At 53.6% G+C, this 21,254-nt stretch overlaps 9 protein-coding genes across 9 annotated transcripts; 5 read left to right on the top strand and 4 right to left on the bottom strand.

The window, feature by feature from the left end:
* The first annotated feature begins 777 nt into the window (after window positions 1-777).
* On the top strand, window positions 778-3,931 carry P153DRAFT_365505 (acetate--CoA ligase). The gene is made up of 6 exons (XM_033667836.1): window positions 778-1,301; window positions 1,474-2,668; window positions 2,720-2,980; window positions 3,026-3,155; window positions 3,208-3,482; window positions 3,563-3,931. The coding sequence occupies exons 1-6, from the start codon at window positions 1,219-1,221 to the stop codon at window positions 3,623-3,625; spliced, it is 2,007 nt and encodes a 668-aa protein (XP_033525257.1). The 5' UTR covers window positions 778-1,218; the 3' UTR covers window positions 3,626-3,931.
* A 70-nt stretch (window positions 3,932-4,001) lies between these two features.
* On the top strand, window positions 4,002-7,006 carry P153DRAFT_365504 (zincin). Its single transcript, XM_033667835.1, has 2 exons — window positions 4,002-6,207; window positions 6,283-7,006. The coding sequence occupies exons 1-2, from the start codon at window positions 4,195-4,197 to the stop codon at window positions 6,625-6,627; spliced, it is 2,358 nt and encodes a 785-aa protein (XP_033525256.1). The 5' UTR covers window positions 4,002-4,194; the 3' UTR covers window positions 6,628-7,006.
* Window positions 6,956-10,552, bottom strand: P153DRAFT_336831 (AAA-domain-containing protein; the record flags this gene model as incomplete). Its single annotated transcript, XM_033665718.1, has 2 exons — window positions 6,956-9,778; window positions 9,887-10,552. 2 exons carry the CDS (start codon window positions 10,550-10,552, stop codon window positions 6,956-6,958), a joined length of 3,489 nt encoding a protein of 1,162 aa, XP_033525255.1.
* A 2,268-nt stretch (window positions 10,553-12,820) lies between these two features.
* P153DRAFT_374709 (uncharacterized protein) lies at window positions 12,821-13,027 on the top strand (the record flags this gene model as incomplete). Its single annotated transcript, XM_033669535.1, has 1 exon — window positions 12,821-13,027. One exon carries the CDS (start codon window positions 12,821-12,823, stop codon window positions 13,025-13,027), a length of 207 nt encoding a protein of 68 aa, XP_033525254.1.
* An 895-nt stretch (window positions 13,028-13,922) lies between these two features.
* Window positions 13,923-15,151, top strand: P153DRAFT_417059 (uncharacterized protein; the record flags this gene model as incomplete). Its single annotated transcript, XM_033672156.1, has 4 exons — window positions 13,923-13,973; window positions 14,144-14,255; window positions 14,461-14,627; window positions 14,663-15,151. 4 exons carry the CDS (start codon window positions 13,923-13,925, stop codon window positions 14,798-14,800), a joined length of 468 nt encoding a protein of 155 aa, XP_033525253.1. The 3' UTR covers window positions 14,801-15,151.
* A 55-nt stretch (window positions 15,152-15,206) lies between these two features.
* Window positions 15,207-15,839, top strand: P153DRAFT_355678 (uncharacterized protein; the record flags this gene model as incomplete). Its single annotated transcript, XM_033666589.1, has 1 exon — window positions 15,207-15,839. The coding sequence occupies one exon, from the start codon at window positions 15,207-15,209 to the stop codon at window positions 15,837-15,839; it is 633 nt and encodes a 210-aa protein (XP_033525252.1).
* A 23-nt stretch (window positions 15,840-15,862) lies between these two features.
* P153DRAFT_267200 (carbohydrate-binding module family 18 protein) lies at window positions 15,863-16,024 on the bottom strand (the record flags this gene model as incomplete). The annotated part of the gene is made up of 1 exon (XM_033662877.1): window positions 15,863-16,024. A coding segment is annotated over one exon (162 nt), but the record flags the coding sequence as incomplete, so codon positions are not given.
* A 1,282-nt stretch (window positions 16,025-17,306) lies between these two features.
* Window positions 17,307-17,968, bottom strand: P153DRAFT_384084 (glucosamine 6-phosphate N-acetyltransferas-like protein; the record flags this gene model as incomplete). Its single annotated transcript, XM_033670305.1, has 3 exons — window positions 17,307-17,402; window positions 17,490-17,738; window positions 17,795-17,968. 3 exons carry the CDS (start codon window positions 17,966-17,968, stop codon window positions 17,307-17,309), a joined length of 519 nt encoding a protein of 172 aa, XP_033525250.1.
* Window positions 17,969-18,453: 485 nt separating this feature from the next.
* Window positions 18,454-20,736, bottom strand: P153DRAFT_287670 (uncharacterized protein; the record flags this gene model as incomplete). The annotated part of the gene is made up of 1 exon (XM_033663554.1): window positions 18,454-20,736. One exon carries the CDS (start codon window positions 20,734-20,736, stop codon window positions 18,454-18,456), a length of 2,283 nt encoding a protein of 760 aa, XP_033525249.1.
* Window positions 20,737-21,254: the final 518 nt, after the last annotated feature.

The raw sequence follows: 21,254 nt of genomic DNA, 5'->3' as shown, positions 1-21,254 counted from the left end.
AGCTTCCCCAGGTCCGGGATGGGCGGGCATGGCAAACCGCAGAAAAGTGGATGCGTACGTATGTGTACCTAGGTAGGTAGGTAGATAGATAAAGTCAGTCGCGTGCCCGTCAGCAATCACAACTATCTAGATAGATTGTACACCGTCCGGCACAAGCCCGTCCAATTTAATAAAACCACAGCGACAAGCACAGTCTACGCGCTCTCCAAAGAACAAGTCTGTATTTCTAATCGCGACCCCGACCCCGCCATGGATGCTTCTCCATCGCTCCGCCGGAGAGCTCCCCGCACCCTAACTAACCCAACCCAACCTAAGCCATACCATCATGATCGTGACCACACCCCCAATGACGGCGCATAAATGCATAAATCAAACTAACACCACACATGCTGTCATATAGACTAGTTGTAAGAAGCACCGCAACCCGACCACGCCGCGCGAACCAATGCGCCGGATTTCCCGCGGCTTGGGGGGTAGGGCAGGCCGGGGAAACGGAGACGGTGATTCGACGTGCTATCCGTGGTGGTATGGAGGGGCAGGCAGCATGAGATAGTTGAGTAAGTGAGTGAGGGTGTGGGAGAGTGGAAGTAGAAGCAGACCCCTCATTCTGTACGACGGGTGCATCTGGCCGGCATGGCTTAGTCGTTGCGAGCACGAGCGCGAGCGCGAGGGGTAAGTTAAGTGGGCATTGATCAGCCCGAGGGGTTGTGCATACCTACCACATAAGAGAGCCGTTCGGCTATATGGGGCTTGCTTTGGAAGGTGTCGTTGCGTATAGCTGTTCCTCTCTCTTGTTCTTCGTTGATAGTCACGATACGACACGACACGATACAATACCCACTCATTAGCCTCGCGAGATATACTCAATCACGCCAGCCAGCTACCCACCTACCCACCTACCCACCTAGGCGGAGCTCCACTCCGTTGAATCGGCCTCGGACGGGGGTAAGGGTGCTGAGATCCTTCGAGCCCAGCGTCTAGAGTGACAAAACGCAGGGCTTTGCCGAGCCCTTCATCCGAAGCTACATATTTACTCGGGAGTTACTCTTTACTTACTTCCGTTTGACTTGCACGTCTTCCCCTACCTCCCTTGTCTCCCTCCTCGCCGCGAAAGTTTGAGCGCTGGAAAGCAGACGCTCGGTTTCTGTTCGTCTGTCTGTTTGTTTGTCCCCACTCTCACTCCACTCCACTCGACTCGACTCCTCCCGCGGAAACACAATGTCGGAAGGAAACGTTAAGCCGCCTGTCGTGGCTGAGGCTCATGAGGTGGACACGTTCCATGTCCCCAAGGCTTTCTTTGAGTGAGTTGAGCGTTTCCATTGCGTTATTACATCACAGCGACGAGCGTCGGGCAAGCTTCACGGCGGCAGAGAGAGCGGGGTGACCCCGCCATGCCGAGCCGGCCACCCTACCCGTCGCGCGCCTCGCGCCCCCAAAAGAAGTACGAACCCAGCTAACGGAACATCTCCGCAGCAAGCACCCGCACTCGAAACCGCACCTCGACGGGCTCGAAGACTACCAGAAGCTGTACAAAGAGTCGATTACGGAGCCAAAGCAGTTCTGGGCGCGGCAGGCGCGCGAGCTGCTCTCGTGGGAGCGCGACTTCCAAACAGTCCACGCCGGCAGCTTTGAGCACGGCGACAACGCGTGGTTCGTCGAGGGCAAGCTGAACGCCAGCTACAACTGCGTCGACCGCCATGCGTTTAAGAACCCGGATAAACCCGCCATTATATACGAGGCTGACGACGCGGGGGATGGCCGTATCATCTCGTACGGCGAGCTGCTGCGTGAGGTGTCGAAGCTCGCCTATACTCTCAAGGAGATGGGTGTTAGGAAGGGTGATACGGTTGCGCTTTACTTGCCTATGATTCCGGAGGCTGTTATTGCGTTTTTGGCCTGTACGCGAATCGGCGCTGTGCATTCGGTTGTTTTCGCGGGCTTCTCGTCTGATTCCCTGCGCGACCGTATTATTGATGCGGAGTGCAAGGTGGTGATTACCACGGACGAGGGCAAGCGCGGCGGAAAGGTGATTGGCACGAAGAAGATTGTTGACGAGGCGCTCAAGCAATGCCCCGGCATCAGCCACTGCCTGGTCTTCAAGCGCACGGGGGCTGAGATCCCATGGACAAAGGGACGAGACTGGTGGTGGCACGAGGAGGTGGAAAAGTACCCCAACTACATCGCGCCCGAGTCGATGAGCTCAGAGGACCCCCTCTTCCTGCTCTACACGTCGGGCTCGACGGGCAAGCCAAAGGGCGTAATGCACACGACGGCCGGCTACCTCCTGGGCGCGGCACTGACGGGTAAATACGTCTTTGACATTCACGACAACGATGTTTTCTTCTGCGGCGGCGATGTGGGCTGGATCACGGGACACACTTATGTTGTGTATGCACCTCTTCTGCTGGGTGTGGCGACAGTTGTGTTTGAGGGTACGCCGGCGTATCCCAATTTCTCGCGCTACTGGGATATCGTCGACAAGTACAACGTCAGCCAGTTCTACGTTGCGCCTACTGCGCTGCGACTGCTCAAGCGGGCTGGTGATCACCACGTCAAGCACAAGATGAAGAACCTGCGGATTCTGGGGTCTGTCGGCGAGCCGATTGCGGCCGAGGTCTGGAAGTGGTACTTTGAAACGGTCGGCAAGGAAGAGGCACACGTTGTGGATGTAAGTGGAGTTGTACGAGATACTATGAAAGAGGCACTGACTTTGGCACAGACTTACTGGCAAACCGAGACTGGATGTCACGTCATCACACCACTGGGTGGTGTTACACCTACAAAGCCTGGATCCGCGTCTCTTCCTTTCTTCGGCATCGAGCCCGCTATCATCGACCCCGTGTCCGGCGAAGAGATCCACGGCAACGATGTTGAGGGTGTGCTGGCCTTTAAGCAGCCGTGGCCCAGCATGGCTCGTACAGTCTGGGGAGCACACAAGCGATACATGGACACATATCTGAATGTGTACAAGGGCTATTATGTGAGTATGGTGATGATGTGGTGTAGACGTTTGCTAACAGGTTAGTTCACTGGAGACGGTGCAGGACGTGACCACGAGGGCTACTACTGGATTCGAGGCCGTGTCGACGATGTTGTAAACGTCTCCGGCCACCGACTGTCGACTGCTGAGATCGAGGCCGCGCTCATTGAGCATCGTACGTCATATTGTGGTTTTGACAGTATTCATCTGTACTGACACATCCGCAGACCAAGTCGCCGAAGCCGCAGTGGTGGGTATTTCAGACGAGTTGACTGGTCAGGCAGTCAACGCGTTTGTATCGCTCAAAGAAGGCACCGAGACAAGCGACCAGGTCAAGAAAGACCTGATTCTCCAAGTGCGCAAGTCGATCGGACCGTTTGCCGCGCCAAAGGCTATTTTCGTGGTGCCAGATCTGCCCAAGACACGGTCTGGAAAGATTATGCGGCGCATTATGCGGAAGATTCTGGCGGGCGAGGAGGACCAGCTGGGCGACATCACGACGGTAAGCTTGTTCTTTTTTTATATATATCTGTGGATGACGCATTCGACTGGAGTAGACGAGGCTAACTGTTCTGGGGGCAGCTCTCGGATCCGTCGGTTGTTGACAAAATCATCGAAATTGTGCACGAGGCCAAGAAGAAGTAGTTGGCTTGGAAACGCAGCAAGGCGGGGGCGGGAGCGAATGGGATGGGCAGGGAGTGTTTGGTTGATCGCCGTAGCGCTGGCCGAGTTTGGGCGCGAGGGTGCTGCAGGCGGGAGAGTGGATCTAACAGTCAGACTACGGCTGATGCATTGTGTGCTGCGAATAGCACGCTGTCTTGGATGAATGAGGGAGTGTTTGTTTGATCTTGATTGCCGTCTGTGTGCAAGTGCTCGGTCTGCAAGTGATCTGTGTGCGAGGGGTGACGGGTCGAACGGCTGGGTAGGACAGCAACAGGGAGCGCCATGGGTTCATCCCCAGGCTGCATAGGGCTCAGTGTGGCGCATGGACGTGCCGAGCCCCGTTCTCCGCCAGCCGTAGCCAAGCCTCACTGCCCCCGAGCGCTGACGACGACCAGGCTCTCCAGGCCGATGGCTGTCGGGGGCTGCTCTGTTTTGCCCCAAGTTCCTGTACACATAAACCTCACCCACCGTCTTGGACAGCCACCCGCCCATGTCTTGCGCCGTGTTGTTGTAGTAGTCTCCGCTCCGCCTGCACCCAAACACACTTGGCCATGTTAATCCTCCGCCGGGCCCTCGCCCTCGCCCTGGCCGCCCTCGCCGCCGCGTCATCCACCGCGCGTGCGCCCCTCCGCAGCATTGCCCTAGCTCAAAATGTGGACATCCTGACGGCCGACCACCGCGTCACGGCCGTGTCGTCGTTCGACGTCGCCTTCGACGTCGCCGGCCAGCGCATCCGCCTCAGCCTCGAGCCCAACCACGACATCTTCGTCGAGGGGGGGACCATATCCTATCTGGCCGCCGACGGCACCATCGCGCGACAGGAGCCCATCGACCGCCACCAGCATAAAGTGTACAAGGGGAGGGCGCTGGTGAAGAGGGGGAAGAGCTGGCAGGATGCGGGATGGGCGCGCATTGGGATACGGCGGGACGGGCTGCAGCCGCTGTTCGAGGGCACCTTCATGATGGCCCGCGACCACTGGCACGTCAAGCTGACGTCGAGCTACCTGGCCACGCGCACGACGGGCGACCCGGACGTGCAGGTGAAAGACGACGAGGAGATGGTCGTCTTCAAGGACTCGGACATGGGCTTCTTTGGCGAGCGCGCCGAGCTGCGCAAGAGGAGCGAGGACCTGGCATGTAGGAGTGACGATCTGGGCTTCAACACGCACGACGACCACCCCGTCTATGCGGGCATGCGCGCGCGCGACGACATGATGACCCCGGCCCCCTTTGCCAACGTCTTCGGGAAGAGGCAGATTGACAACCAGCCTGGCGGGAACGGCGCAGGTGTCAATCTGGTGTCGACGATTGGCAACACGGCGGGATGTCCCGGCACCCGCAAGGTCGCCCTTGTTGGTGTCGCGGCTGACTGCACCTACATCTCGTCCTTCAACCGCGACCGGAACCGCACCCAGACCAACATCATCGACCAGGTCAGCGCCGCCTCGGAGCTGTTCGAGACCAGCTTCAACATCTCCCTCGGCCTGGCCAACGTCATCATCACCGAGCCCGACTGCCCGACGTCTGTGCAGCAGTCCACCCCCTGGAACCAGGCCTGCACCGGCAACGTCAACATCCAAGACCGCCTGAACCTGTTCTCGCAGTGGCGAGGCTCCCAGGGCGACAACTACTCGCACTGGACGCTCCTCTCCACCTGCAACACCGGCTCAGCCGTCGGCCTCGCCTGGCTAGGCCAAGCCTGCACATCCGGCTCGCAAGCCAACTCCGGCAGCAACGAGACCGTCGCCGGCGCCAACGTCGTCGTACGCACCAGCGCAGAGTGGCAAGTCATCGCCCACGAAACAGGCCACACCTACGGCGCAGTCCACGACTGCACCTCCTCGCTGTGCGCAAACTCAAACACAGTAAACTCCCAGCAATGCTGCCCCCTCAGCTCCTCCACCTGCGACGCAAACCAACGATACCTCATGAACCCCTCCACCGCAGACGGCATCACCGCTTTCTCCCCTTGCTCCATCGGCAACGTGTGTTCCGCCCTCGGCCGCAACAGCGTGAAATCCACCTGCCTCACCGATAACCGCGGTATCACCACCATCACCGGCCAGCGCTGCGGAAACGGCATCGTGGAAGCAGACGAACAATGCGATTGTGGCGGTGCAGACCAATGTGGAGAAAACTCCTGCTGCGACCCCACAACCTGCCGCTTCAAAAACAACGCAGTCTGCGACGACAGCAATGAAGATTGCTGTCGTAACTGCCAGTTCGCCCCTGCTTCCACCATCTGTCGCCAATCCGTCGGGCCCTGCGATCCCTCAGAGACGTGCACGGGGACGGACCCTTACTGTCCCGAAGATAAAACAGAAGACGATGGGAAGTCATGCGGCGATGGCGTCGCTTGTGCGAGCGGACAGTGCACGAGTAGGGATCTGCAGTGCAAGACTGTGATGAGCGATTACGGACAGTCAAACGATACCTACGCCTGCGATAGTAGGAACTGCATGCTTAGCTGTGCTAGTCCGCGGTTCGGCGCTGGCGTGTGTTATGGCCTGCAGCAGAATTTTCTGGATGGGACGGCGTGCTCCGGGGGTGGACGGTGCGAGAATGTAATTATATCCCCTACTATCCCTTCCTTTTTTATATCCCTAGATGCCTAGATGAGACTAACGCAAATAAAACAGGGCCAATGCGAAGGCGCATCCCTCAACGGCGAAATAACTTCCTGGATCGACAACAACCTCCCCCTCGTCATCGGGCTCGCCGCTGGTATCGGCGGTCTCCTCGTCCTGTGTATACTGTGTTGCTGTGTGCGCTCGTGTCGCAGGCGCATGAAGCGCAGGAAATACGCTGGGCAGAATGTACCCCCGCCGCCGCCGTTGTCGTCGTATCGTGGGCGCGGGCATGGGGCGAGTAGCTCGCAGGGCCCGTTGATGAGCCAGGGTGGGTATGGAGGACAGGGGTTTGGTGGTGGGGATGTGCCGTTGCCTCCGCCGGCGTATAGTCGAGGGCAGGTGCGGTATGGGTAGTGTTTTTTTACTTGGTTTGGGCTTTGGGTACGTGGGTTGGGAATGTTGCATTGTTTGGCGTTTCTTTGGGGATGGGGGGTTGGGTTTACGCATATCCCATTTGTTGCATCGGATTGTGTTGGACTGATAGACTCGTTGATATACTCTGGGGCTAGAAAGAGTAGATTAGACCAGACCGGATCGATGTGTTGTTATCTGTATAATCCATACCCCTCGTCAAAGCGTAGCACCATACACCACACAACAGCACATCTCCCAACCATAAAGAAGCAGAACATTCCATACACCCTATTTTACACCCCTCCCCATCCCCCATCAAACCCACACATCAAACCCTCACCCTAGCACTCCTCTCATCCCTCTCCCCGCCCGCCCCAAACCCAAACCCCTTACTCTTCTTCCTCCCCCTCTTATCCCCATACTGCTCGTCGAACTTCTTAATAGCACCCAAACTACTCATATCCTCGCTGATACTGGCGCTGATCTCCTGCAGCGCTGCGTCGAAGTGGCGTGTGTGCAGTGTGCGTTTAGCGGGGAAGGTGTAAGTTTGGCCGCGGACAAGAAGGGGGGTTGTTTGAGCTTGTGCCGATGTATTTGTAGAGGAGGAGGAAGAGGGGGGTTCAGTGTGATGTGTATCCGCAGCTTCCGTTTCCGGTGCATCTACCGAATTGGTTTCCGCCTCGATCTCCGCATCGCGAACCGCGCGGGCGGCGTGTTCGTTTTCCTCTTTCACGCACGCCAGGGCTGCGGAGACGGCGACGTTTTTGAGGTCGCTGCCGCTGTAGAAAGGGGTTCGTTTCGCCATGTCGTCGAGGTCAACGGCCGCGTCGAGTTGTTCGCCGCGCAGGTGGATGCGCAGGATCTCCTTGCGGTCGGCCTGCATGGGGAGGTCGACGAGGAGGCGTCTGGGCAGTCGGCGGATGACGGCATCATCGAGGTCGAAGGGGCGGTTCGTAGCGACCATGACGAAGACGGAGAGGTCGTTCAGCCCGTCCCACTCTTTGAGGAACTGGTTGAGGATGTCGCGGTGGGACGAGCGTTCGCGCATGGCGTCGCGCGAGGCGAAGATGGCGTCTGCTTCGTCGAGGAAGACGATGCAGGGGGAGAGTTTGCGCGCGAGGGAAAACACGGCGGCGACGTTCTTTTCGCCCTCGCCCACGTACTTGTCCATGATTTGGCTGCCGGAGACTTCGAGCACGGTGCTGCCGCTTTCCTTTGCGACGGCTTTGGCGAGCATGGTTTTGCCTGTTCCTGGGGGTCCGTAGAGGAGCGCGCCTGAGATCTTCTCCGTGGCGAGGATGCCGTAGTTGAAGGCGTCGGGGCGGAGGAGCGATAGTGAGGTGATGGTTCGGATCGAGTCTACGGTTTCTTTGGGAACATGCACCTGCTCGAATGTTGTTTTGATCTGGTCTGGGTCTGCGATGCCTGGCATAAGTCGCTTCTCGTGCTTGTTCGCGCTGTATGCGATGCGTTGGAGGTTACGTTGACGCTCTGCGTTGACCTCGCCATCTCGCTTTTTAGCTTTTACATTGGCCTCGAGCTCTGGTTCTTGGCCCTGGGAAGCGCTTCTTTGTCTGCCGCGTTCTGGTGATTCTCTTAGTTTGTCGAAGTACACATATTTGGCGACATCGCTAGCTTTCAGTAGCCCCATGGCAAGGGCAACATGTGCCCAGCTCAGTGATGCTGCAGATCCGTCTGTCGTAACTCCAGGGTTTGTAATGTGCAGTCCAAGAGCCGTCAAAGCTATCCTGTGCACCTCATCATAAGTGAATACATGGTATCGATACCTCTTGGGAAATATCGATGCGAACGGGCGGAAAAGTTGAGGACTCCTCTCCACATCCGCAATATTAGCCGCAACCACCGGGTCCAGACACCGCAGCATGTCTTGAATGTGCAACAAGTTGATATTCTGAAATTTGCTCTTCTCCGCCGTCGACAAATCTGATGACATGTCGCCCTTGGAAACCATGCGAAGGTCGTCCAGCTTGTCATTCGACTCTGACGCCATGACGATTGTTCTGAAGAAACCAGACTCATCGTCAGATTGAAGGCCATGAACTCCACCGGCGGACAACTCAGGTGTGAGTTCGCGAGAGCATGTACTGCCGATGATCATGATACTCTCGCCCAAGCTCCGCCGTTTTCGAACCAGCTCTTCTAGTTTCTGAATGATTCGACCACCGTAATGCGTCGCATTGAGCTCTTTGTAGTCTTTTACGTAGATGATCTTAGACTTCTCGGGAACCTGTGGCGCGCTCGGTGACGAGCCAATATTTACAGCCATACTGATTCCAGGTTTCGCCAACGTAGGCAGTGTAGAGTCAAGTTCGAGCTCGGCGCCTTCGGAATTCACTGAGTAGTCAAAGAAGCTAGGGTCTTTCGTTTGCGTTTGCGTTTGCGCTTGACTCGATTCTGAAGGAGGCAATATTACGCTCCCATTCCCTACAAGACCCCGACTTTGCTTGAGCTCGTTGGAATCCACCAACGCCTCCAGCAGAGTTGCTAGCTTCAAATCTTCAAGTTGGATCTCGCTCTGGCTCTGGGAACGCCCTGGCTCATCGCTGACGGCACTAGCGGTAGCCTCGAACTGACCTGACGCAGGCATTTGCATTCCTTTCAGGCTTTGAGTCAGAGCCTTCATAGCAGGCGAAAGGGCGAGGATATGCATGAATGGCATCCTCGGCTTCTCAGGCTGGTCCATTGGTTGGGGCTGATTGGCTTCGAAGTCGTCCTCAGCGAGATCATCTGCACCCGCCTCGTCAAACGCGTTGCTAAGTTCTGAGCTCAGTCGATAGGTTTCGTAACCCAACGAACGAATCGAACGGGGGGATGGTTCTGGCCCTTCGCCTAGATAGTCTCCTGCCAGCTGTGCAAGGTCCTGTGCGCGTAGGATGATGACGTCGGATCCCAGCTCCAGCGCGACATCTTGTACACACTCGTCTACCAATGTCTCGTGCTCAGCTACTGGCGAATGCAGAATCAGATTTGTTTTTGTCGAGGGAAATGAGTCGCCCATGGATGGTCGTAATGTTGCAAGGGATGCTGCAACTGTCGCGCGGATCTCAGCGAGGACCAAGGCTGATATGTGCTTTGGCGTGCGAGACTGCCGTGTTTTGGCCGCTTCTCTTTTCATAAGCATCCGTTCGAGCTTGGCAGTTGGGTTTCTCCATGCGTCCAGCTTCTTGCGGGCTTCTGGACTGAGTTCCAGGTCAGCCTCCAGCTTCTTCAACTCGGCTGCGATGTCCGACACCTTGACTAGCTTTCCCGCTTCTTCGACCTCAGCATTCACATCTGACTCCTCGTTCCCCTCGGATGGCTTCGTGGGCTGTGCATTCTGCGCCAATGCTATTCTTTCCTCCAGATATTTCTCCACCTTGCGCTTCTCTGCATCATCCAGTCTTCTCCCCCAAAGCCCTCGTACCAGCCTCGACAAAGTCTGTGCCGCATCTAGGTCCTTCGATGCCGGAATAGAGCAACTTGCACATTCCCCAGACCCGTCATGTGTTACCACAACCGAGAGCGCCTGCGGCCTGGCACGCTGCTGTGTTTCTGTTGGCACATCTTCGAGCCGTATCACCCTCCTTTTCAGAAACCAGTCCGGTACGTGTACAGGCGGTAATCCCTGCGCCTTCTTCCCCCGCTGTTGCCGGCGCAAGGCTGCCGAGTACCGTCGAGATGATTCGCGGGAGCGCTGTAGTTTTTGAGCAAGAAGCTCTGGGTCGTCGGTCGTCACCGGTGCATCGTTCGTGGGATTGTTGACGTCATTCTCGTCTGGAGGCGGGAGTGGACCGGCGGCTTGCCCGAGGGCACGTGTGGTGTGTAAAGTTCGTAGGCGTGGAGGCGATGGGTAGCGACGGCCGCGTATCAATCGTGCTGGAGCTCTTCCTGTGCACGCTCGCAGTGCTGGTCGTATCGTATACATACGGACGTATATAAAAGCGGGGGAGAGCCTACGGGGAGGGGAGTAGGCTTCACGCGGAATGAGGGATGTGACGTGTTGTGTAACTTTTCTTCCTTCGACGTCCTTCGGAGGGTCCAAGCCAAGGAGCGCTTACGGCGCCAGAACCTGCCATTTACGTCCATCGCCATGAACGCCACCTATCTACTATCTACTCGACCGCACAACAGTATTGTTGTAAGAATTCTATATTGAATTGAACGTGCCTAATACATTAACAGAATGCAACATCACGATGGAAATACATGCTGCAGAAGTAGAAGTTTGGAGGATCTGGGTCGTGAAATTAGGTGATATATTGGATATGCAACGATCAATATTTCATCAGTCTTGAGTAACGGCACATTTACTTTTGTAAGATTAACTGGATATCCCCTCTTTACTACTGTCCAACGACATCAAAGTCTTATTCCTCAGCATCCAATCGAGCTCTCTTGTATATCGTTTACCTGTGGGTGATGCTAGTAATCCCAAGTTTCATACATTAAAAGCTCCTTCTTCTCTTCTGAGCGTTAAACGCATATAAGTTGGATCTAAAAGAAACCCCATTTGGTGTGGTCGATGTCACTGGGGGTTTGTATTATGTTAGGCAAGGGTACGCAGGAAGATTTCAGGACAAAGAACAACAAGGATAGAAAATTGGTGGTTGAATGCCAATATGTAAGTCTCAGAAGGACGCGTATCTACCTCTATGATTAAGACTTAGAAGTTATCTTCGTGGAATGACCCGCGTTCTATCCAGTTGAAGATTCTCTGGTCCTTCTCTGTGACGTTTTCCGGATTTCGATTCATCTCCGAGACTGCGTTGTATGAAAGATGGCAAATCTTGGCTGGAAGTTCGAGCTGCATGTAAGTGCCAGATTAATGTCACTTGCCTATTTCTCTGCATTGCAGAAGGATTGCTATGCCTGCAATGCCACGCTACGCATGGAAGACGGATGACTGACACAATGAATCTAGAACTACTGCACAAGCCAGTCGGCGTCTGATGTCTGCCCTTCTCAAGGGTGCTGGAATTGACGATACCGGCTGGGACAGGCGGACAATGTGTGGGAGAATAAGCACTCAATGTATTTCATTTAGAGATGACCTCATGACTTCGGTCTGCTTGGTAATGTCCGTCCGTCCGTCTGGTGTGCGTGGGCGCGGCGTGGAACGACTGTGTGTGGTTGATAGTGCTCGCGGTAGGGCGCCCCTGGGTATCGTGATGAGGTGCATGCGCCATCGCTAACACGAGCCGAGCCTTGGTCTGAGAAAGGGCCGCATAAATTCCGGTAGTGTGGTATGAGCACGGATGAGAAGTTTGCGGGAGCACATTTGGAGATGGATGACGAGATGAGCTAGCGTTGGCGCGAGGTTGTGTTTCTTCCTCTTCCTTGCATCTTCCCTAAGTTGTGTTCTTCTTCCTCAGCCGTCGCATGCTTCGCGTTCACAAAACCAGGTCTGAACGAAGATTGAGGTGCTAAACGCCCAGTCGGTTACATCCGAGAAGAAGCGGGCCTGCATGTCAGAAGTCGTCCTTCGTTGGCATGCCGCGCTGCCGTCTGACCTCCCCTTTCTACTCACTCCACCATCATAGTGACCTCGTCGAATGTCTGCATATGAAATGGAGCATGCAGGTGCGGCAGTAAGGGGCAGAGTACGCCCCACGTAAAGTAAACCTCTATGGGAGGCCTACATCGAGGCCACTACTTTTGCTTACAGAGGAGCACATGGCATATAATACAAAACAAGATCAAATACGTCCATACTCTCATGACTCTCAATTTCACTTCTCTTTCTTTTGGTCGTGGTGCTGGTGTGCAAGAACTTCCTGGGTGCATCTGTCAGCAAAAACCTGTGGTCGAGTTTTGCCAATTGATATCAACTTGTGTGGTCAGTAAAAGCTCGAAAGTTTCTTTGGGCTGCCCTCAACCTCAAGGTAGAGATCTCTCCAAAACTGGGCGATTGACAGATCCGCTGATCTATGTAGCATTATCATGTTAGTTCGCCAATCTCACTACTGGTTGAAAAGCAGGAAAAGATCCTACATATGGTCAAGCCGGGAGTTGCAGCAACTCCACTACCGTCAAGCATCAATTTGTCAATACCATACACATTGGATTGATGCAATACAACTTCCGAGCGACTTGACTCAGCGACAACAGATCTGGCTCATTCTGTTACATGTCCTTTCTGCGCAACGCATACACGTCCCGTTCATTCCACCATCCATTCACTGCCCTGGAAAAGATGTGCTACATCGAATACACGCTATATGTATGTAGTCACTGGATTCCGCAGCCACAGCCCAATAATGGCCCGGTATTGCACATCTGCAAAGAGGCCGAGGAGTTGCGGTTCGGATCGCCGTGTCCCGAGACTCAAAGAGAACACAGAGTGGTAAACCGAAGCCAAGGGATGTGTACGGGGTGTTTGTGGAAGAAGGTCAGCAACTGATGGCTTATGTACAAAGTGGCAGGTGATTAGTCGTTTGAAAGTGCACGAGCTCGGAGAAGCAAGAATTTGGAAATTCGTTCAAGAATAGATGCGACTTGTGAAATTATGCGTCGGTGTTTGAAACATTAATCATGACAACACCCGAGGTGCGCTTCTCAAAGCCCAGCTCGCCCGTTACATTCGAGTGTGACATGACACAACAACGAATTACCTGGAGACGGATGCTCTAGCTTTGCGGAGTGTCTCCCACACCTTGTAAAAAAGCTGGTATACTTATATCTTCGATCGCGAGCGATCTCCCATTCGATATGTCGATTTTCACTGTTTGAAACTCAATGTTTGTACATGACATGACGAGAAGGGTGAATGAGATGCAGTTAATGATACACACTCCCTTGTCACACCTTTATGAATGTGACCATGGCTAGTATATCACCAATCCGACATGTGTTCTTCACACAAGCTGAACAACATCAGCGAAAGAATCCTCGTTTGGAGGATAATGAAAGTGACATCGTATGTGTCAACGCAAATCTTGGCATCCAAATACCCGTGTTGATTCTTGAATGAATACAAGTGCCCTTGCATAGCGCCGCCTAATACTCCAACCTTTCTCATCTGTCCTTAATCCCACTAAACTCTATCTGACAAAAAACACACCACCAAATCCAGGCCGACCGACCTCACTCTAAGATCCATACAATGTGCACAGATTTCTACAGCACCTACACACAATGTGGCCATCGTTGGATCAACCCCAAGGAAATGATCAAAAGATGCCCTCGGTGGATTCGCGGAGACTCTAGGAAAGGCCCAAATGGGTATGACTGTTTCGCTAAGATGAAACACATCAACACCTATAAAACATTTGGAGGAAAATGCCCACCATGTCTCAATGGCCAACCCGGCGAGTGGGGGTTTGACGACGGAAGAAAGGAGAGAGCAGGTAGATATCAACGTTCATCGGCTAACACGACAATTTCACTTGATCGACGAAACCAAAACAGCTACACGGTGACATATGAGAGGTTTAAGTTGGGGATTACTTAGCAATAAGTAGAAAACTACACTCAATTAAACTATCCTTGATCTACGATTCATATATACAATCATTAGTGCGCAGCCCAATCTGCAACCATCTGCGCGTATCGAACTCAATCACCCCCGAAGTACCGCGGTGCCGCACTGTGCAGGGCCCCAAGCAGGATTTCCCGCAGTGTACTCAACAGTCTGTATGCCTAGCGGGCACTGGTTTTCCCTCGAGCTTCCCTGTTGAACAACAAAGAGGCAGTCTGAATTACCAGAAAATTGAGCCCAGAAGGTGCAACCCGGAGTATTCTGGCACATTATGCAACACTGCACCGCCGTGAACTCACCCGGAATAGATTGTTGATCGCCATCGGGTGCATCTATTGTCTTCCATGTCAAAATAGGACCTATGCAAGTCTCTGGTATCGCTGACGGAGACGGCGCAGAAACGGGCGCACTCGATGACGTTGACGGGCTTGGTTCTATCGGAGAGGGGATGACAGTTGGCGTTGGAATGCTGACTGAGGATATCGACGAGGGTGTTGCTGGTGCTGGCATGGGGCTACCAGATGTAGGTACAGATGGCGAGATACAAGACGCAGCTAGAATCTCGACGTCATCCAATTCGATCTGGAAGATTGGGTCACTGGAGGCATCCAGCTGGCCAAGTGTGGTTACGGTGATGATAAGCGACGAAGTAGTATCCGTGACAGCGACGTTACCTCCCACCCTGGTCCAATCTGATCGCCCAAAAAATGACTGGATTCCACAGGTAACCCCGTTAAGGGACACCTCAACGTTTGTTTGCCCACTTACGGCCCCCACAACTCTGACCCAAGCAGAACAGCCAACCTGTGTGCCCGGAGGAATAGCAAACTGTGCTTGGGATACGGTGAGCTGTCCTATGGGGTTGCTGTCCTTACTAGCAACGAATGCACGCCCACTACTATGAGGATTGGTGCTGATGTCGGAAAACGCCCAATCTTCAGGCGCTTCTGTGGAAGAAGTCCATGACACAAATTGGTTAAAGTCCACATCGTCAAAGGTGGGGTTATCAACATAGTTAGAGCAGGTAGGACTAGCGATGGCCGAAGAAGAAGTCGAGGACGTGCTTGCAGTAGATAGTGATGTCGAGGAGACCTGAGAGGAGATGACTCTTGAGCTCGAAGCTGAACTTGGCGAAGAGCTAATTGCAATATCTGATGAGGAGCTGGCCACGACGCTTGACGAAGAGCTGTCCACAACGCTCGACGACGAGCTGGCTACGACACTTGATGAAGAGCTGGCTACGCTTATAAAAGTACCAGCCACAATGCTTGACGAGGAGCTGGCTACGATGCTCGATGAAGAGCTAGCTACAACGCTCACAAAAGTGCCAGCTACAACGCTCGACAAAGGACTGGTCGTAACGCTAGACAAAAGACTGGTCGTAACGCTTGAGGAAGAGCTGTCTGTGCTTATGAGAGTACCAGCTACAACGCTTGACGAAGAGCTGGCTATGCTGATAAAAGTGCCAGCTATAGTGCTCGATGGAGAGCTAGCTACGATAGTCGACGAAGAGCCGACCACAAGACTTATGAACGTGCCAGCTACAATGCTCGACGAAGAAGTTTGTATCGCACTCTGGGACGAGCTGCTAGATGTAGACAAGCCTGGCGACTTCGACTTCGACTTCGATGGCAAGCTAATGAACGTAGGGCTCAGTGACCGAGTACCTGTCGACGAGGTGCGCGACAGCGGGTCGACAAGAGAGGAGCGCGTTGTCCGCGTCAAAGTGTCATAACCAGCAAACGTCGACTTCTGGGTGCAAGTTCCGTATCCGGGCTGGCATCCTTTCGAGGTGGAGCAATGATCGGTGTTGCTGCCACAATAGCCGTACCGCGAGCAGCAGTCGCCAAAACCACTGCTTAGACAAGTTTTTCCTCCTCCGTAGTGGCCGCAGCGCGCGTCCTTTGAAATGGCGGCGGCTTCGGCTGAAAAAATGAGGCTCAGTGCCGAAGCAAGTATTAAGGAAAGACGCATTTTGGATTAAGCCACGAAGTGGACGTGCTCTGAAGACTGGTATTAAAAGAGTGTGATTATGGTAAAGAGTGGCAGGCAGCCGAAAGAGTGGTTGCTCTCAGTGCAATAGTCATTGAAAACCCCCATAGTTAGACACCTCGCGCAGTTATATGTCCCCAACGAAAAGCCAATCTCATTCTGCAAGCGAGACGGCGTTCGAAAGCTGAGTTGAATAATCGTATATGTAAAGGAGCTCGTTTCCATGTTGCACCGCACGGCCTGCCCCAGTTTACATCCAAATACTTCTCTTGTGTGTGATATCCTTCAAGTAGATGGTAAAGCAATTGAGAGAACAAAGAACAGACTCGAAGCACAGAGTAAGGTGTTGAGCACGCATGCTATGCAGGCCTGTGCGACGCAACTACAAAATCGTGTTGCTTTCGTGTAGAAATGAGTGATGCTTTCACTACGCAAAAGCAAAACAATCAAACGAGCAAACTTCAGTGAGATACCAAAACTCTCTCACATTTAGCGATTTCTTGTACCACCACTACACAAAGTAAGAGCAAGATTGTTAGACGAGAAAAAAGATGTGGATGAGAACAGAATTACATACCGTAGGGTCATTGTATTATGTTGCCTTTCTGATGTTCTCGCGCGTTTAACTAGTTGACTTTGTCAGAAAGGATCATCTTTGCTTCCGTGTGCTCACCTCTTCTCCCTGTGCGCCACCATTTGCTAGTGTCATCTCGCGGGAAGTTTCGATCTGTGTGCCCTGGTCCGATAGGGGGATTGAAGCTTGGTTCGGAACACGCGATCGAACTCCGTGTCAAGACGTTAGTGGATAAGGTCTGTCAATCGAGCCAACACCCTCTTCACTAAACGAACAGGCATAATCCCTTGACATGTCAGTGAAATCCAGAGGAGCAGTTTACAAAAGCCCGTAGAACGTGACCGGGATCTGAGTTGGTGAATCCAGAACAGACATCTCTCTGAGCAAGGACAAGAGGCGAGTCGCTGGATCAAAGTTCAATGTAGAAACCGAAAACGGGGAGATATCGACGTGACACGACTGCTCAGAGGTATGATCTCTTGATGTTCATTCGTCTATTTCGCACGCACTCGTCCTCTGTAACGCCTATATATGCATCAACAGTTGAGAAGTAGTCCCAGACTCAGCTGTTTGTTTATTCCCGCTGTAGTAACCCACTCGGGTTTCTTCAGCACCTTTAGATACAACGCAATCCCCTCACCGTCCATAGTAATGCGCCATCTCGAGCCCCGCGCGCTTAAACCCACACTTGACATAGAATCCCTCATTGGCCTCGGAGCAGTCAAGAATAGTCTGCAAATCGTCAGCATATACACACAATTTCCATGTCCACACACGCGCCACGACGCGCCACCCAATCCAATCTAATCCAAAACATACCTTGTAACACCCAACCTTCTCCGCCACAAAATCCAACGCCTGGATAATCCTCAACCCCAACTTCTTCCCCTGTTGATCCTTCGCAACAGCGATATCCTCAATATGCCCCACCACCCCCAAGCAGTGGATAAACTTGCGCTCGACGATCAACGCGCCAGTACCGACAATTTTGTCGCTCGAGTCCGTAATGCAGAGTAGGTAGTACGAGTCGTTGCGCGCGGCCATCCAGGAGTAGCGTTCGTTCCATTGCTGTTGGGGGAGCGGGTTAGCAGACGTTTTGAGTGGGGAACAAAGGAATCAAGTACCTCCTCAGTCACATCCCCAACCGTAGTAAGCACCCTCAGCACCTCCAAAAAGTTATTATGGTAGTCCTGCTGCCGGATCGGACGGCAGTTGTATCCCTCGGGGAGTGCCTTGAGGACGTCTGGCGAGATGAGGGACGCGTCGAAGAGCGGGGCGGAGGCGTCGGTTGTAGCCATTGTGTGGAATTGTCGTCGGGTGAAGGTACTGAGGTGGAGAATGCGTGGGCGTGGGCGTGGGCGTGGGGTGCGAGCTACGAGCTACGAGCGGGGTGTTTAGATGTTTGGCGTCTTATCGATAGGCGGTGAGTCGGATTTTGGAGTGAGGAGGTTAAACGACGGCGTCGATTCTGAGTAGTTGGGTTGTAAAGGTGCGGTTGAGGTTGGAAAGTGTACTTCAGCTATATACAAAAGACTTGCCCGAGGTTCCTGATATTTTTTTGCCGGCAGGTTGGGAGACGGAGCCGCAGCCGCAGCCAAGCGTTCAGGGACGCAAGCCTCGTGTTCTAAATTTAGGCCTATGCTTCAATGTCATCACTGCCCTCATGTTACAGAAACGTCGTAGATGAAATGATTAGTATTTGAGTAATAAACAAAAGAAAAACGTTGTAGGTGGGCTGCGGAAAGCCACGTTCGTTCAAGCGCATCCGTCTTCTCGAGACTGCTCACAGTGTCAGACTCCAAGTCGAATCTCGAAGTCCTCTTTCTTTGTCTCCCTCAAAATCGAGCCGTAGCCATTCCTTTCCTCCGAACATATCTTCTTCTTTAGAGTCGAGCTCCAGCGGTTTCTCTTCTGTACCATCTATCCCCATCAACACCCCTTCATACCCAGCCAGTCTGCAAGCCCTCAACACATCTTCATTCTTGATCTTCCCATCCTTGCTCTCAACATCCCCAAGAAGGCTCGTCAGCGTCTCCGCAAGCTGTGTGTTAAGCTTCTGCAATGCTCCGACCTTCTCTTCAAGCTTCGCCATTTTCTCCCTTGAACTTTCGTCGTCTGCCCCAAGAGACTCTGGGTCCTGCGCCAGTGTCGGCGTCGGCGGCGCAACATTTTGTATGTCGGAAGAAGAAAAGTTCCGCCTGACTTTCTGTAGATCCCGGAGTTTCCTAGCACGAGTCTGCTCCTCCCTTGATGCCAGAGGATGGTCCTGGACGTGTTCTCGCTTCGGGGTTATTGGAGGGCTACGGCGCGAAATAGGAGCTGAAGAAGAGCGCTCATGCGGTTCTGCAGCGAAAACGTGTTCATTCTCAGATCCCACGCTCGGACACAACATCTCCTCATTGAAGGAAAGGGACCTATGTTTCGAGCGACGTAGTGCTTCTGCCTTATTAACAGGAAGCGGAAACGTCTGATTGCTTGTCACCGCATCTATCGGGATAACAATCTTCAAATGCCTCGCGCCAGCGGACGTCGTCATTTCACGCGCGCAGGCCGGCACCATCACTGGTATACGTGGGCGTTGTGGTGAGCCCTCTACTGACCCTACGCGTGCTGCGAGGCTCTTCTTATCATTGACACGGAACATCTTCATCCCGGCTTTGATGCGCTGCCTGGTTGTTGTCTGCGTGTCTGTGGGAGGTCCCGTGTTACGAAGATAAGAGCTGATGTCGTTCAGGCCCAGGTCACTGCTGGCGGTGAGTGCAGCATGGCCGAGAATTAGTGGCGCCATTCGTCCTAAGTTGGATGAGCCGGCGCGGGCGGCTTGTCCTACACTGCCATACCTTGAAGTTCGGTGCTTGGGGACGTGAAGTGGGTTGCTCTTCTTAGTATGCGGAGAGTATGGATCTTCAGATGCAACAGTGGGATCTCTGTTTCTGGTCGCCGCGGACATGGTGCGTAGTGGAAAGCTTGGGCTCTCGAGTCGCTTGGGGCTACGGTCTGGTACGGCTGGTGGAAACTTATATGACATCTCCAGTTCATTCATCGGAGGGACGTGGATATTCAGCTTGGCCCCAGGAGTGGGTGATTCCGGCGAAGTTGTAAGAGGAATTCTTGATGGACTCGACGGCTGAGGGTGATACTTGATATTCGAACGTGGACTTGATGTTTTCCCCTCACTCTCAAAGTACTTTTGAATAACTTGAAACGTTGCCATATCTTCTTTGGTCTCTACTTCTTGGGAAGATAGGCTTTCGAGAACACTATCCGCTTCTTTGCGCATGTGTAACGCGACAAGTGGTTCCAATGGGGCATGTCGGGCGCCATTACGCGATCCATGAATCGGGTTCTTGTAGGGTGTTTGACTTTGTTGTGTCTCCTCCGGCTGACGATGATGTGTTGCACTCGAACTCCGAACGTTAACCTCTCCCCTAAGGCATCGTAGAGAAGCAGCAGTTCGCGACGGGTAAACGGCAACCCTCGCCTTTGGCGTGGAAACCGAGCGTCGATGAACTTCTATCGATGGTCGGTAGACCCGCGGAGCTGTTTCCAAGATGATTTCCTTGGAATCAAGCTCAACCGGAGCCCCTCTGTTGAGAGTGATGCGTTTCTCCGCGGTCCTCGAGCCTGACAACGAACCGTATCCATGCTGATTCGTTGATGGGTGGCGAGTATCGTCCGAATTGACCTGGATTGAAGCACGAGGTCGAGAGTAGTTCTCGCTCTCTGGTCGAGCAGAGCCATAGATATCCACCCTCTGCGTAGTACGCATCTCAAAGTTCCTCGGTGTATGATTGACGAATTTGCCCCGTCGTCGCTGCTGACAGCCAAATTCGGCTATGAATTGCACTTGCTCTGCCTTAACCGGATCCGTTTCCGCAGCTGTCGAAGGGACTGTGTTCTCGTCAAGCGCCGAGCTCGATGTCTTACACTTGAGCGATGCCGACAAACTCGTGTTCTTCTTGCGCGTTTCTTCTACCACTCCAGCATATTCCAGCGCGCTGATCCCGGGATGGCCGAACATGGGGAAGAGGTCGAGCAGGCTTTGTGTCGACTTGTGAGTGTACATGATCTGGTGCCGACCCGGGGCCTGATAAACGTGCGCCATGTTGCAGATTGAAGTTCGATAGCCGCCGTGCGCACTGTGGGCTGTCGAGTAACGGGAAACAATCGCACGCTGTAGAGTAACCGTCCAGTTTTCGTCGTGCGTAGGAACGTCTCACGCCGGTACTCAGCATATGCAGTCGCCGTGGTATCTCGCCGGGATGGCTCAGTCCTTCCACTGCAACGTCAACCAGGTACTCGCATCGAATGTGGCTGCGTGCAAGCGAAATGTCAGGATGTGAAGGGAACAGAATCCTGCGGTGCGACCCGTGGCGGTATTTAAGTGTTCAACGTAGCCCTGCGCGCTCGTGATGGACATATTGTCATGCGTGACACCACAGGATACTGACAACAAGGTGTGGGTCATTTACGGGATGTTGTCATGGGAATGCGAGGAGAGTTGAAGTTGATGTAGGGTTTGGAAAAGGAAGGAATGGTGTGCTTGGTGTGGGTTGTGGTCCGCGAGCATGTTTATGTTCGTGA

Source organism: Dothidotthia symphoricarpi (genome assembly GCF_010015815.1).
Source record: "Dothidotthia symphoricarpi CBS 119687 unplaced genomic scaffold P153scaffold_7, whole genome shotgun sequence".
Lineage (NCBI taxonomy): Eukaryota > Fungi > Ascomycota > Dothideomycetes > Pleosporales > Dothidotthiaceae > Dothidotthia > Dothidotthia symphoricarpi.
The sequence above is the reverse complement of the archived record's forward strand: the minus strand, read 5'-3'. Positions and strand labels throughout refer to the sequence as shown.